This window comes from Pelmatolapia mariae, linkage group LG10_11, assembly GCF_036321145.2.
Source record: "Pelmatolapia mariae isolate MD_Pm_ZW linkage group LG10_11, Pm_UMD_F_2, whole genome shotgun sequence".
NCBI lineage: Eukaryota > Metazoa > Chordata > Actinopteri > Cichliformes > Cichlidae > Pelmatolapia > Pelmatolapia mariae.
Window position 1 is genome coordinate 61,005,271 of NC_086236.1, and position 11,341 is coordinate 61,016,611.

The following is an 11,341-nucleotide window of genomic DNA, read 5'->3' on the forward strand; positions in this document are numbered from 1 at the left end:
GGGTGTGCCTGCTTCTTACCCAGTGACAGCTGGAATAGGCTCCAGCCGTGCTGCAAACCTGAATTTAAGCATTAAGGAAAATCAGTGCTTGGATAAATGATACAAAGAAAGTTCCACCCCTAGCCTCTGGTCATGAAATTTCAGGAATGACCAAAAGAATAAGCTCCTAAATACAAGAGGTCCCAACGAAATTCCTCCATAGGTTAGATATTTGGGTGCTTCTTTCTAGAGGTTTTCCAGGCGAACCAAACTGGGAAGAGACCCAGGACCCTTTAGAGAGATTATACATCTCATCTGGCCTGTGAACACCTCAGGATCCCCCAAAAGGACCTGGAAAGGGTTGCTTTCTAAAAACATGGTTTCGAGTACGGGTTTCTGAAATTTCTCTGTCCGTTCATTGCTATTTAGTTGCTGCACTCCGGTGTGTGTTTCCATGCTTTGATCATAATGTTTTGGACCCCAGCACGTCTGTGTAATCGCAGCCATAATCCCTGGCCTAGAATCACTCGCAGTAACAAGTGAGTTGATAGAAAGCCTCCCCCTCTGTTTCCCCGAAGGCTTTGCCTAAATCCATGCTCGCACTGATTGTTCAATCTACTCTTTTGGTAGAACAGGGAATGGGATAAAGCTGCATCTCCTGGATGATACATGCTGGAGTGGGGGCACACATCCACCCCTGCGTTTGAGTATGTCTGAATGAGATGGCACAGGATACGATAGATGTGTGTGTGCATGCATGCATTTGTGCGTGTAAGGCAAGTGCGGTGGGCAGCTAAACACAGGCACTCAAAGAATCTCTTTCTTCTCTTTTGAAGTGAGTTCAAATGCTCTTCAAAGACTGTCTGCCTGTATGACGGCGCAGGGGGGTGGGCTTGGAGAAAGACCGGGTGACCATGTGCTCTAAACGCAGCTTCATTCAGAGCACATGGAAAGTTGTTCTATTTCCAACCCTGCATTTCAGCTTTATGTACCCTTGTAGCATCAGAGACTTGAGAGGGAAAGTCAAACGATCCCCATTTTAAATGTGTAGGAGGCAAAGATGGTAGTAAAAGTATAATTTCCAGGAAGAAAAAGACCTTTTGAATCCTTATTTAGAGGCAAACTTCTCGAGGATTTGACTGTTATGCCCAGTTTATTATGAGCATAATAAAGAACGTGGACAAAGCAAAAATGTTCTCTAAGTCAGGATGTATTAATAAGAAGTCCAAAAGTAATTTTAAAGAAATAAATGTGACATTTGATAGAGCTGCATCAAAACCACAGCTTGTGAGCTCAGGTGTAACAATGTTTGTGACATTTTTTATATTTAGGTCTAAGTCACCTCGTAGCACAATGAATGAAGTCATACCTTTTTGTTAGTAGCACAAACACAGTGAAGAATAAAACCTTAGATTTCACATTTCAGCATCTTAAATGACTCAAAAACCTCATGACTGCGAAGTCCTCCTCCCTCTGGTGGTTTAATCACTTCTGCAGATGATGAATCTTCGATCGCAGCTCCTCCTGCGCCCTCAGCCACGTTTAACAGACCTGCAACAGTTAACAGCCCAGAACTCGTGCACTTAATTTCTAACTTTAACACCCACTCAATGGTTAAGTTTAGGTACCAAAACTTAGTTGGTTAAAGTTAGGGTTATTTGGTTGGTTATACAGCCAATCTTAGGACTATGACATTTTTTAGGCAAATTGGAGACGGTCGAGCAGATTATTTATGATGAAATGACCCAACTAGACTAAAGGCGTTCTCATCTGAAAGGCACTGTCAGTCATAAAAGCTGATGGTGAGTCCCAGGTATTTAAACTCTAATGAGGTTGTCACTTTGTAGGTGGTCCTGAGAGTCGTTGACCCAACCCTGCCATCATGTGAGTCATTAAGGTCACATGAGTGTGACCTCAATGACCGTGAGCCAGGGTTGAATTGCCTGGGAAGAGATTTTCAGACTGATCGTTGGTGTCCCATGCCACCACCTCTGTTCAATAACAGTTTTGCCTAGATGTTTCTTACATACCTAGGTGAACATACAGCAGATAGCCTTCTTTAATAAACTGTCAAAAATATGCTTCAATAAGCCTAGGCTGCTGGGGGCTTCCCATGCTGATGAATGTTCTTCTTAACTCACCTCTTTTCACTGTGTTGATACACCACTCTGCATTTAATCAGTAGTTATTATTAATCTCTGGCTCTTTTCCACATCGTGTCTTTTGTGCTGTCTTCCTCCCCTCAGCCCATACTGAACATAGTTTATCTGACATTAGGAGGGGGAACCAAACACTTCACTTATTGTCATACTTATACGACCCTGGTCCTTTCCTTTTGTTTCTGTTTGTTGTCATCCTCTCATAGATATCAGCATGATCCACCAGCCCTTCCCCAAAACCGCAGTGGCCTCCCTCACCTATCGTTCGTCTGTCGTCTTCACTATCAATAAACGTTTGTCATTCACATTCGAGGTTTTGCTGCTGAGTGTATTTTTAGATGCATGCGACTTTGTTTGTTTTCTCTGTATTTATATTGGACCCTATGTGGGCCGCAGCACATCTCATTGACTTTTCTATCATCAGCTAATTCAATCACAAGCCTGTTGTGGTTTTAATTCTGCTTCACTTCCTGCCCGCCTGTCTCTGTCCGTCCGTCCCCCTCATTCCCCCTCCTTCCCGGCCCTTGTGAGTGTCTCCCCTAGAGCAGAAATTACATGCTGCTTTGTGCCTGGCGTAAACAATGTTTTCAACAGTGCAGGCTTGTCTTGTCTCTTTTCTCTCTCTCTCTCTCTCTCTCTCTCTCTCTCTCTCTCTCTCTCTCTCTCTCCCACTGCCTCAGGGGATGAGTGGAGAGGGCAGGATAAAGAGGGGGGAGGCGGATTGATGAGAGAAAGAGGGAGACAGGGGGGTATCGGTAGGATAAAGGGAGAAGGAGGAGGGGAGAACAAGTGAAAAAGAGCAATAGTCCGTTCCCAGAGTAAAAACGGTCCAACAAGTCTGAGTAATAAGCATAATAAGAGGGGGTGAAGGGCAACAGCGCCGTCTCGATAACTACCATTCAGTGTAATGATAGTCACTGGGCTCTGATTAACTCAACATTACCTACATACCCTGAAGCCCCTATCTTTGCCAGCACTCATCACTTATCATGTGCCAAGGTGGAGGAAGAGAAAGTGGCTAGTCTAGCACTATAAAAGCAGGTAGGCATGCAGACAGGAGAAAAGGGCAGTGTGGTTAAACCCTGTGTTTAATCACCAGGGATAGTGGTGAGAAGGACAGGTGGTAGTTTTGGTGATCTGGCTTGTTTTCTTCCCCCCTCCCACCCTGACGGATCAACACATCAGGGGGTTTTTTTCTTTCTCCTCCTCTTTCTTTCGCTCGGTTTCCCTCGGTGTGTGAGGGTTGTCAGCCAGGGATCTAGAGGTTACATAAAGTGAGTGTGGATCCGAGGAAGAAAGCAGAGAGATGTTACATAAAGAGCTGTAGCTGGACAAAGGTTAATAAAAATCGAGCCTTGTACTGTAGGCAGGAGCCATGGGAGAGAGAAAAAGCATGAAAAAAATAGAGAGAATGGCCATTACATAAACAGATAAAGATGGGCTGAATTATTGGTGGCTTTGCTTTGCTGTTATATAAAGAGATAGGTCCACCAGCAAAAATGAAAGATGAGAATGAGTTGTGTGTGTGTGTGTGTGTGTGTGTGTGTGTGTGTGTGTGTGTGTGTGTGTGTGTGTGTGTGTGTGTGTGTGTGTGTGTGAGAGAGAGAGAGCGACACTCGTCTGACCACATCTGAACTTAAAAGATACTTTTTTCATAATACCTGACATTTTTTAGACTGCCAGCAAAGACGGTTGAAGCAGCAGGGTTATCTCAGCGGCACAAACTGAAACGTAGCTGGACAGATGTTGACATTGTTTCCGAGTACAATAAAAGTTCAGACACACCAGCTCTCACCAAGCATTTTGGTGAGAGCTGTTTCTTCTATTTAGACGTGATAACAACTCGCAAAAAGTAACTTTATTCACTAGGGGTGGGGGAAAAAATCCATCCATCTGGAGATCTGTTTTTTAGAGTGTAAGCTCAGGAGTTCAAGTTGCCCTTAGTGTAAACATACTTCTTCTTGGTGCTCTTACTTTTCTCTTGATTAAGAACGTTTTGTTTGTTTCCTTTTTGTTCTAGTCCTTTTTCTTGTCTTTTCTTTAAATTTGTCAAAAGAGGCAATAGATACTCCATTTTTTAAAACTTTAAATGCATGCACACCTGTTAAATGCAGATTCAGAACAGCCCAGCGCTGCTTACACTGGCTGCTGATCTTTTAATTATTTTCTTATCCTGACGCACAACTTCACAGTGCTGTTCCTCAGCTCAGTGTATCCTCATCTTTTTTTCTTCCCATCCCATCCCATCCTCCTCCTCCTCCTCCTGCTTTCTGTGTCTGCTTTGTGCAAATGTCATGCAACACTCTCTAATATCTGTCATGATGAGGGGAGGGGGGGAGGCATGAAAGACTCACTTATTAAAGTGTGTGCTTGACTGTGCAAGCTCATCTGACATGGCCTTAAAGATCAGAAGCACAAAATAGTGTTTTAAACACGAGGAGCTTATTTTGGAATGAAATTTGTATGCTGTGTTTGATTTTAGTTTTCTCCTTCTGTTTTACAGGTATTACTACAACAAGAGGATCCTTCATAAGACCAAAGGGAAAAGGTTCACCTACAAGTTTAACTTCAACAAACTGGTTTTGGTCAACTACCCCTTCATTGATATGAGCTCCACTGGTAAGCCTCATCTGTGTGTGCGTGCGTAAATATCTCCTAATCCCACAATAGGATGGCATGACTACATGGGATTATACAAGAGAGCACTGCAATTCATTTCTCTGCACTCTGCCCCTCTTTTTTCCTCTTTTTCTTCTCTTCTCTTACTTGCCTTTTCCGTCTACAGGAAGTAGCGTTCCTCAGAGTGCCCCTCCTGTCCCCACCGGTGCAGGGACCCACTTCCGCTTCCCTCCTTCCACCCCATCTGAAGTCCTCTCCCCTAACGAGGACCTGCGCAGCCCCGGCGGCATGTTCAGCTCCGTGGCCCGACGAATGGCCCGCGGCTCTGTCAGCGACTGCAGCGACGGCACTTCAGCCAATTCTGAGATCGAGGAGGGTAACACGGGAGCAGGAGAGGAGAGGGGGGAGAGAGTTGTGAGTGGAGGAGGTGGAGGAGGGCCAGGTGGTGGAGGAGGCTACCGGAGCATCATCCACCCCCGTTTGTCTTCTCATGAAGCCCTGTTCCGCATGTACGGAGGGCCGGGTAACCCTGCAGGGCATCCAGGCTCCCGTGGCCCGGCAGCACACCGCATCCACCCAGAGCCCCTGTCCCCCTTCCCTGCGTCCCCCCTGCCAGGCCCAGGAGGAGCAAGCCTTCTAGCTCCACCTTTGTCTCCGGCACTCTCCATGACCCCCACATCTCACCTCCCATACACTCCCTCGCCCACCCTATCACCCATGTTAGGCTCTCACTTCTCCTTTAACCCAGAGGACATGAAGCGCTACCTGCAGGCCCACACCCAGTCGGTGTACAACTACGGCCTCAGCCCCAGAGCTTTCCTCCAGTACCCCAACATCGTCATCCCCCAGCCCCACCGGCCCGACAAGGCCGGTCTGACTGCAGAGAGAGGAGCGGCCGAGAGGGCGGAGAGAGCCTCGACTGTGGGGGGAGGCGAGAGGGGAGGAGACCGACACCACCATCCACCTCTGGGTCACCCGACCCACCACCACCCGCATCCTCACTCTGCTCACCCTCACCCACATTCCCACCCCATGCATCATCCACTTCACCTTGGTGAGGAGCCGCCGCACATGTCCCCCTTCAAGTTCAAGCTGCAGCCGCCTCCACTGGGCAGGAAGCAGAGGGAGGGACAGAGCCAGAGTAAACCCAGGCAGAGCTCACTGTCCTCGGGTTCAGGATCCGGGTCCATGTCCTCCACGTCTGGCCTGGGCTCCTCGCTGTCATTCGGCAGTGACTTGAGCTCCGCCAGTGGCTCCGGGCTCATCTCCGCCTCCTCGTCAACACAGTCTCTAAACAGCGCGGGACTTCCCAAGATAAAGGTACGCAGACCTTTATCCTGTTTCAGAGAGAGCATGGGCTGGTATTTTGTTTCTGATTGAGATAACTTTATTAAACCCAAACACAAGCATTTCGTTTGCAGCTTACACACTCATCACAGTTGCTTTTTAAGGAACAGATTGATAAATAATGAGGTTAAAGAAAAGAAAAATAAATAGATTACAAGGATGTGTCCAAAAATGAACAGTCATCGAAAAATGAATATAAATGACCCAGTCAGAGTTAAAGTAATCTAATAGCCTGAGGGAATTCAGGATTTTAAGTACCTGAGAGAAACTTCCTGAACTCAAACTCCTCTGTCTTGTATCTGGCGACAGTAGTCCTTGTTATGCTTTGAGCTCAGCATACCTATTTCTGCAGCTTCTGGTTAGAGTGTCCCTCGAGTACGCAGATCACCAGAGCAGGATTGCTGCCGCTGGCTTTACAGTTCAGGGTGAAGTCTCAGTCAGTCTGCATGACTGTAGTCGTGTCAGTCTGGCCAGTTGCAGCTCGCAAACTAAACATGCATGTAATCAAGCTCTATGAAGGATATAAAAAACAATAAATATTAAAGTGAGTCACTCTATATACTCTGACAGCTCTCCCAACTAAAGTCAGGTTGGGATTTAAGCATTAGTAAATTTATGTATTTATTTGTGACTTGTGATTTATAAATTTAATTACCAACAGCAATCCTTTTTTTAAGTTACATCTTTTGATCAACTTCCTTGTCCCTCTGTTTGAAGGTGGAGCCCATCTCTGACATAGACTCAGAGGAAGAGGTGGAGGTGACTGACATTAGCGATGAAGACCCGGATGAAAGAGATGAAGAGTTTGAGCTCTTCGCCCCTCGCCACCCGAGAGCATCCGACCACCACCACCTTGCTAATGGCTCAGCCCGGGCCCAGCAACAACCCCACACCGACGAGGACTTAGAAGAAGATGTGTTCAAAGCCCCCGCTCCTCCTCCACCCGGCCTGATGCCTTTCTTCACCTCGCAGCACACGCACTCCGGCGTACATCGCATGCTGCCCGTCATCAAGAGCGAACCCGCCGAGCCCGGGGAGAGCAGCACACCCCCGTCTCAGCCACCCATGGCGGGGGCTCCCCAGACGAAGTGCATTCCCCTCAAGCTGCGCTTCAAGAGGCGCTGGAGCGAAGACCAGCGCATGGAGGCCTCGCAGGAGGAGTCGGATGATAAAAAAGTACGACCGGAGGAGGAGAGGGAGCGAGAGAGGCAAAGTAATGGACAGATGGAGATGGAGGAGGATGGGACAGGCAGCGGAGGCGGGGACAGTCCTCCTATGCTGGCGTATGAAGGCTCTTTAGCAGCACCCCTGGCCTTGCACAGGAGGGTGACTGCCGAGCTGCACCGCGCCACTGCACAGCTGTCTCTGGAGAATAAAGACTGCTGATGAGAGCCTCAGTCCAAACACTACTGCTCCGGCAGGGCAGGAGGTGGTGCAGGAGTATGTAAATGGTTCCTCTGTAATTCCCTCTCCTCATACTGACAAACTAGAATCAAGAAACCTCCACTGACCCGAGAGCACACATCAACATACACATGAAAGTAACGCCCCAAAGACAGCCCGACACCTTGTCATCTCAGGGTGCCAAATATGGCCGTTTTGTCAGCCGCTGATGTCACAGACGGATGCGCGTGAGGTCTCTTTTGGTGTCCGTGGTGCAATGTTTATGTTTATTCTTAGTCATTGTATAACACCAAGACAGTGTAAACCAGGGGTAGGGGAACGCCAGGCCTCAAGGGCCGGTGTCCTGCAGGTTTTAGATGTGTCCTTGATCCAACACAGCTGATTTAAATGGCTAAATTATCTCCTCAATATGTCTTGAAGTTCTCCAGCCGCCTGGTAATGAACTAATGATTTGATTCAGGTGTGTTGACCCAGGGCAACATCTAAAACCTGTAGAACACCGACCCAAGAGGCCTGGAGTTCTCTACCCCTGGTGTAAACAGTGCATACAGAGTTCCTGGTAGTGACTGAACGGGTTTAGACAGCCTGCGTCTCAGAAAAAGATGCACTACCCTCCAAAAACAAGAAAAATAAAAACCAAATCATTCACATTTGGAACCCTCAAAAATATCTTTGAACACCATTTGTTTGAAAAGTAAAAGCAGATAGCAAATTTTTTTATTCGTGTCAGCATTATTCCAACAACAGCGATGCATCTTTACACCTGCAGTGAGAATAGAAATACCGCTTAACTCGTGTTTGCTCTCTTGCTTTGAAAATCACCTTTGTACACAGTCTTGAAATGACTTTGAGTTCGCTTTTTTTTTTTTCTGCCGGCGAAAGCGAGCCTGGCGGTGGGGGGAAAGTACAAGATACTCTGCGTGCTGACCCGTTTGGTTGCTCTGTGTTTCATTTTTACTCGCTGTTGAGGTTTAGGCACCAAGAGTACTTGCAGAAAAGGGTTAGGCACCAATACCAAACGACACCTCACGCATATCTCTGCAATGCAAGCAGCTTTAATTGGGGGGAGACAGAGAAAAAAAGGCCACTATTTGACGCCCTGGACTGCCCAACTCTTGCCTCTTTTTGTGTCAGACCTAAAGCCAGACCCATTTATCTGGATCAGGGCTCTTCTAGGACGCAGCCGTGTGCAGGAGGGACTCACTCAGACTCCACACCAGGCACAGCGATGGTATGACTGGGCTGGAATCATCAAGTTCACCTCCTAACAGATGCCCTGCCCCAGTAGCACAACCCCCCTCCCCATCAGTAGGATCAGCAGCCAGTCAGCACCTTCCTCAGGGGACACACACATGCACACACACACACTCCCTAATGACGATCCAGGATGATGATGTGCACACCCACGCCACTTTTTCCTACAAACCGACGGGACTTTAAGTGCCTGTATCTAAAACCATGGGGGGGAAGAGTGTGAGGGGAGGAGGGAGGGCTACTCGGAGTGATCACTCTGTGAACATGTTTGTCGGATCAAAAGGAAAAAGTCTCTAAAACTGATACAGGTGGGAGGGGGTGGGGGCGGTGGGGTGCTGGGTGTTGTCTGACTGACTCTTAAAACTGGCCCACTCAGGGAAGCCTATTGCTGTACGTTTATTGGATTCACGCACACAAACACACACAAGCAAAAAAAAAAAAAAAAAAGCAACAAAAAAAGAAAGAAAGGCCAACAGTGAATGGGACTCAGTGACTACGGACACCAAAAACTGTTCACTGCCACACACACACACGCAAACTTTTTTTGACTCTTCTCTGAGAGCTTCTGACTTTCACATAACCTTCTGTCTCTCTGCTGTCCTGCCCTTCTTTCTTCTCTCGTGGACCACCTGTGGAAATATCACAACTCTGCTCACAGACACAAGTTCAGCCCAGGGAGATGTGAGGAGGGGAAATGATGAAGAAGGCTGCAGAAGAGGAGGAGGAGGAAGGGTTTTTGCAGGGGTTCCAGCAAACTGTTAACCAGCCTTCTTACCTCACCTAACATGGCTTGTACACTGAAAATTATTTCCCTCAGCAGCACAGAAACTTAGTTCACCAGCTAGAGCTCGTCTAACAATCATAGATAGTGTTAAACTAAACCAGCAAACACACACACACACACATTCGCACAGCACTGCCTTCAGCATGCTCCCTCTCCCTCAGACCGAACCTCCGGCTCTCTGTAGCGGCATCACCCTCTCAGGTCCTAATGACGTGTGAGGCTGGCGGGCCTGTTAGCTACGAGTGTGAGAGCTCGAGAGAGCAGGGAGCATCTCTCACACACACACACACCTGCTCACACACACACACACACTCTGCCTCTCTATGCCTTGTTTTTATAGCATGTACAAAAGTGCAAACTGAACTCTAACAAACATACATACAGATTATATCTTTATATATTCTAAAGGAAATTATTAAAGAGAAGTAAACTTTTAAAAAGCGTTTTGATGACGTGATTGATTCAGGATTTTTTTTTCTGTGACATGGTATCATGGAGGGAGGGCAGACTGAGGACGCGGAGGGGGCGTGGGTCATGTTTTTTTTTTTTTTTTTTTTCTTGTACATTTGTTTCATAGATAAACGAGCCAGAGGAAAAACAGCGCAGGCCAGTCTATCACAAGAACACGAACGGCGAGAAAAAAGAAAAAAACCCATCAGGGCTCGAGCAGACTGCTAATGAGTCAGATGTGTGGTTCACTCTGCTGTTCACTTTGTTTCTCGTAGCTTGCCCTTTCAGCTCGCAGCGTTCTGCTCTTTCCTGTCTGCAGTCCAGCTCGCCTCAGCAGGGTTCTCCCTGGTTTCAGCTCCCAGCCCCCCTCTGGCCCTGGGCCACCTCTGCAGGCCGCCTGGGAGTGTGTGAGGGTGTGTGAGCGGGTTATTTGTGGAGTAGTAATCCCGTCTCTTCTCTTAGATCAGTTAGGGCAATGCTCCAAAGTTCACAGCAGCTCGGGGATGGGGTTAATCTGTTGGACACCCTCTCCTCAAACTATGCATATTCTCACAGACACACACACGAAACAGATATGTTTGTGACATGTTTCAGCATCCAGCCAGGCGTCCGATCGGGGGGGGGGGGTCTGTCTCCTGCCTGGCCAGCAACAAGACGGATCTATAGCGGCGAGCTGTGAGATAGATGGCCTGCAGGCGGTCTGTGTAGCCGGGCTGATCGAATTTCCTCCTCAGACCCCCGTGGTCTGGACGGGAGCATGTCACAGCCCGCACACACACTCACACACACACCCGCCAGGCCCTGTGTCTGTATCTGAACTGACAGCTGCCTTACTTCTACTACTTCTCATATCTCAGCAACAGAAAGACATCCGTCTCTCTTTCTTCTCTGCTCTCTCACTTTCATTCGCGCTTCTCGCTGTTCATTTTTTTCCTCGCTCTGCTTCAGGCACCGTCAGACTTCCTGCTAACGGCAGCGCAATCTGACTGTCGCGATATATAGCGGGGGCAAAGCGATTGATCGGAGTCTGAGTGAGACGCAGACTCTCCCTCATCCTGTTTCAGGTCTGCAGACAAACAGCACAAAGATTACATTTCTCTATTTAGAAGAAGGAGAAAAGGTTTCTCGGTTTATTTTTCTGATGTTGTGATTGTTCTCATTGGGTTATTTACCTCTCCAGCTGGCATTATGATGATGATGATGATTATTATTATTATTGTTATTATTCCATGGCTCTGTTAGCTGTTGCTTTTTATGTTGTGTACATCACTTTGGATGATGTTGATCGACCCCAAACTCCATTCCCTGTTTTCAAACCTTCTAGCCTCCAACACCCCCCCCCCTT

At 47.6% G+C, this 11,341-nt stretch overlaps 1 protein-coding gene across 1 annotated transcript in view; it reads left to right on the forward strand.

Moving 5' to 3' along the window:
* The window catches only part of erfl3 (Ets2 repressor factor like 3), a 61,889-nt gene extending 52,866 nt beyond the window's left edge, over nt 1-9,023 (forward strand). Inside the window, exons 3-5 of the mRNA XM_063487437.1 lie at nt 4,642-4,757; nt 4,924-6,077; nt 6,822-9,023. Coding sequence (XP_063343507.1) covers nt 4,642-4,757; nt 4,924-6,077; nt 6,822-7,490 — 1,939 coding nt within the window. The 3' untranslated portion in view covers nt 7,491-9,023. The remainder of the gene's footprint in view (nt 1-4,641; nt 4,758-4,923; nt 6,078-6,821) is intronic.
* The last annotated feature ends 2,318 nt before the right edge of the window (nt 9,024-11,341 follow it).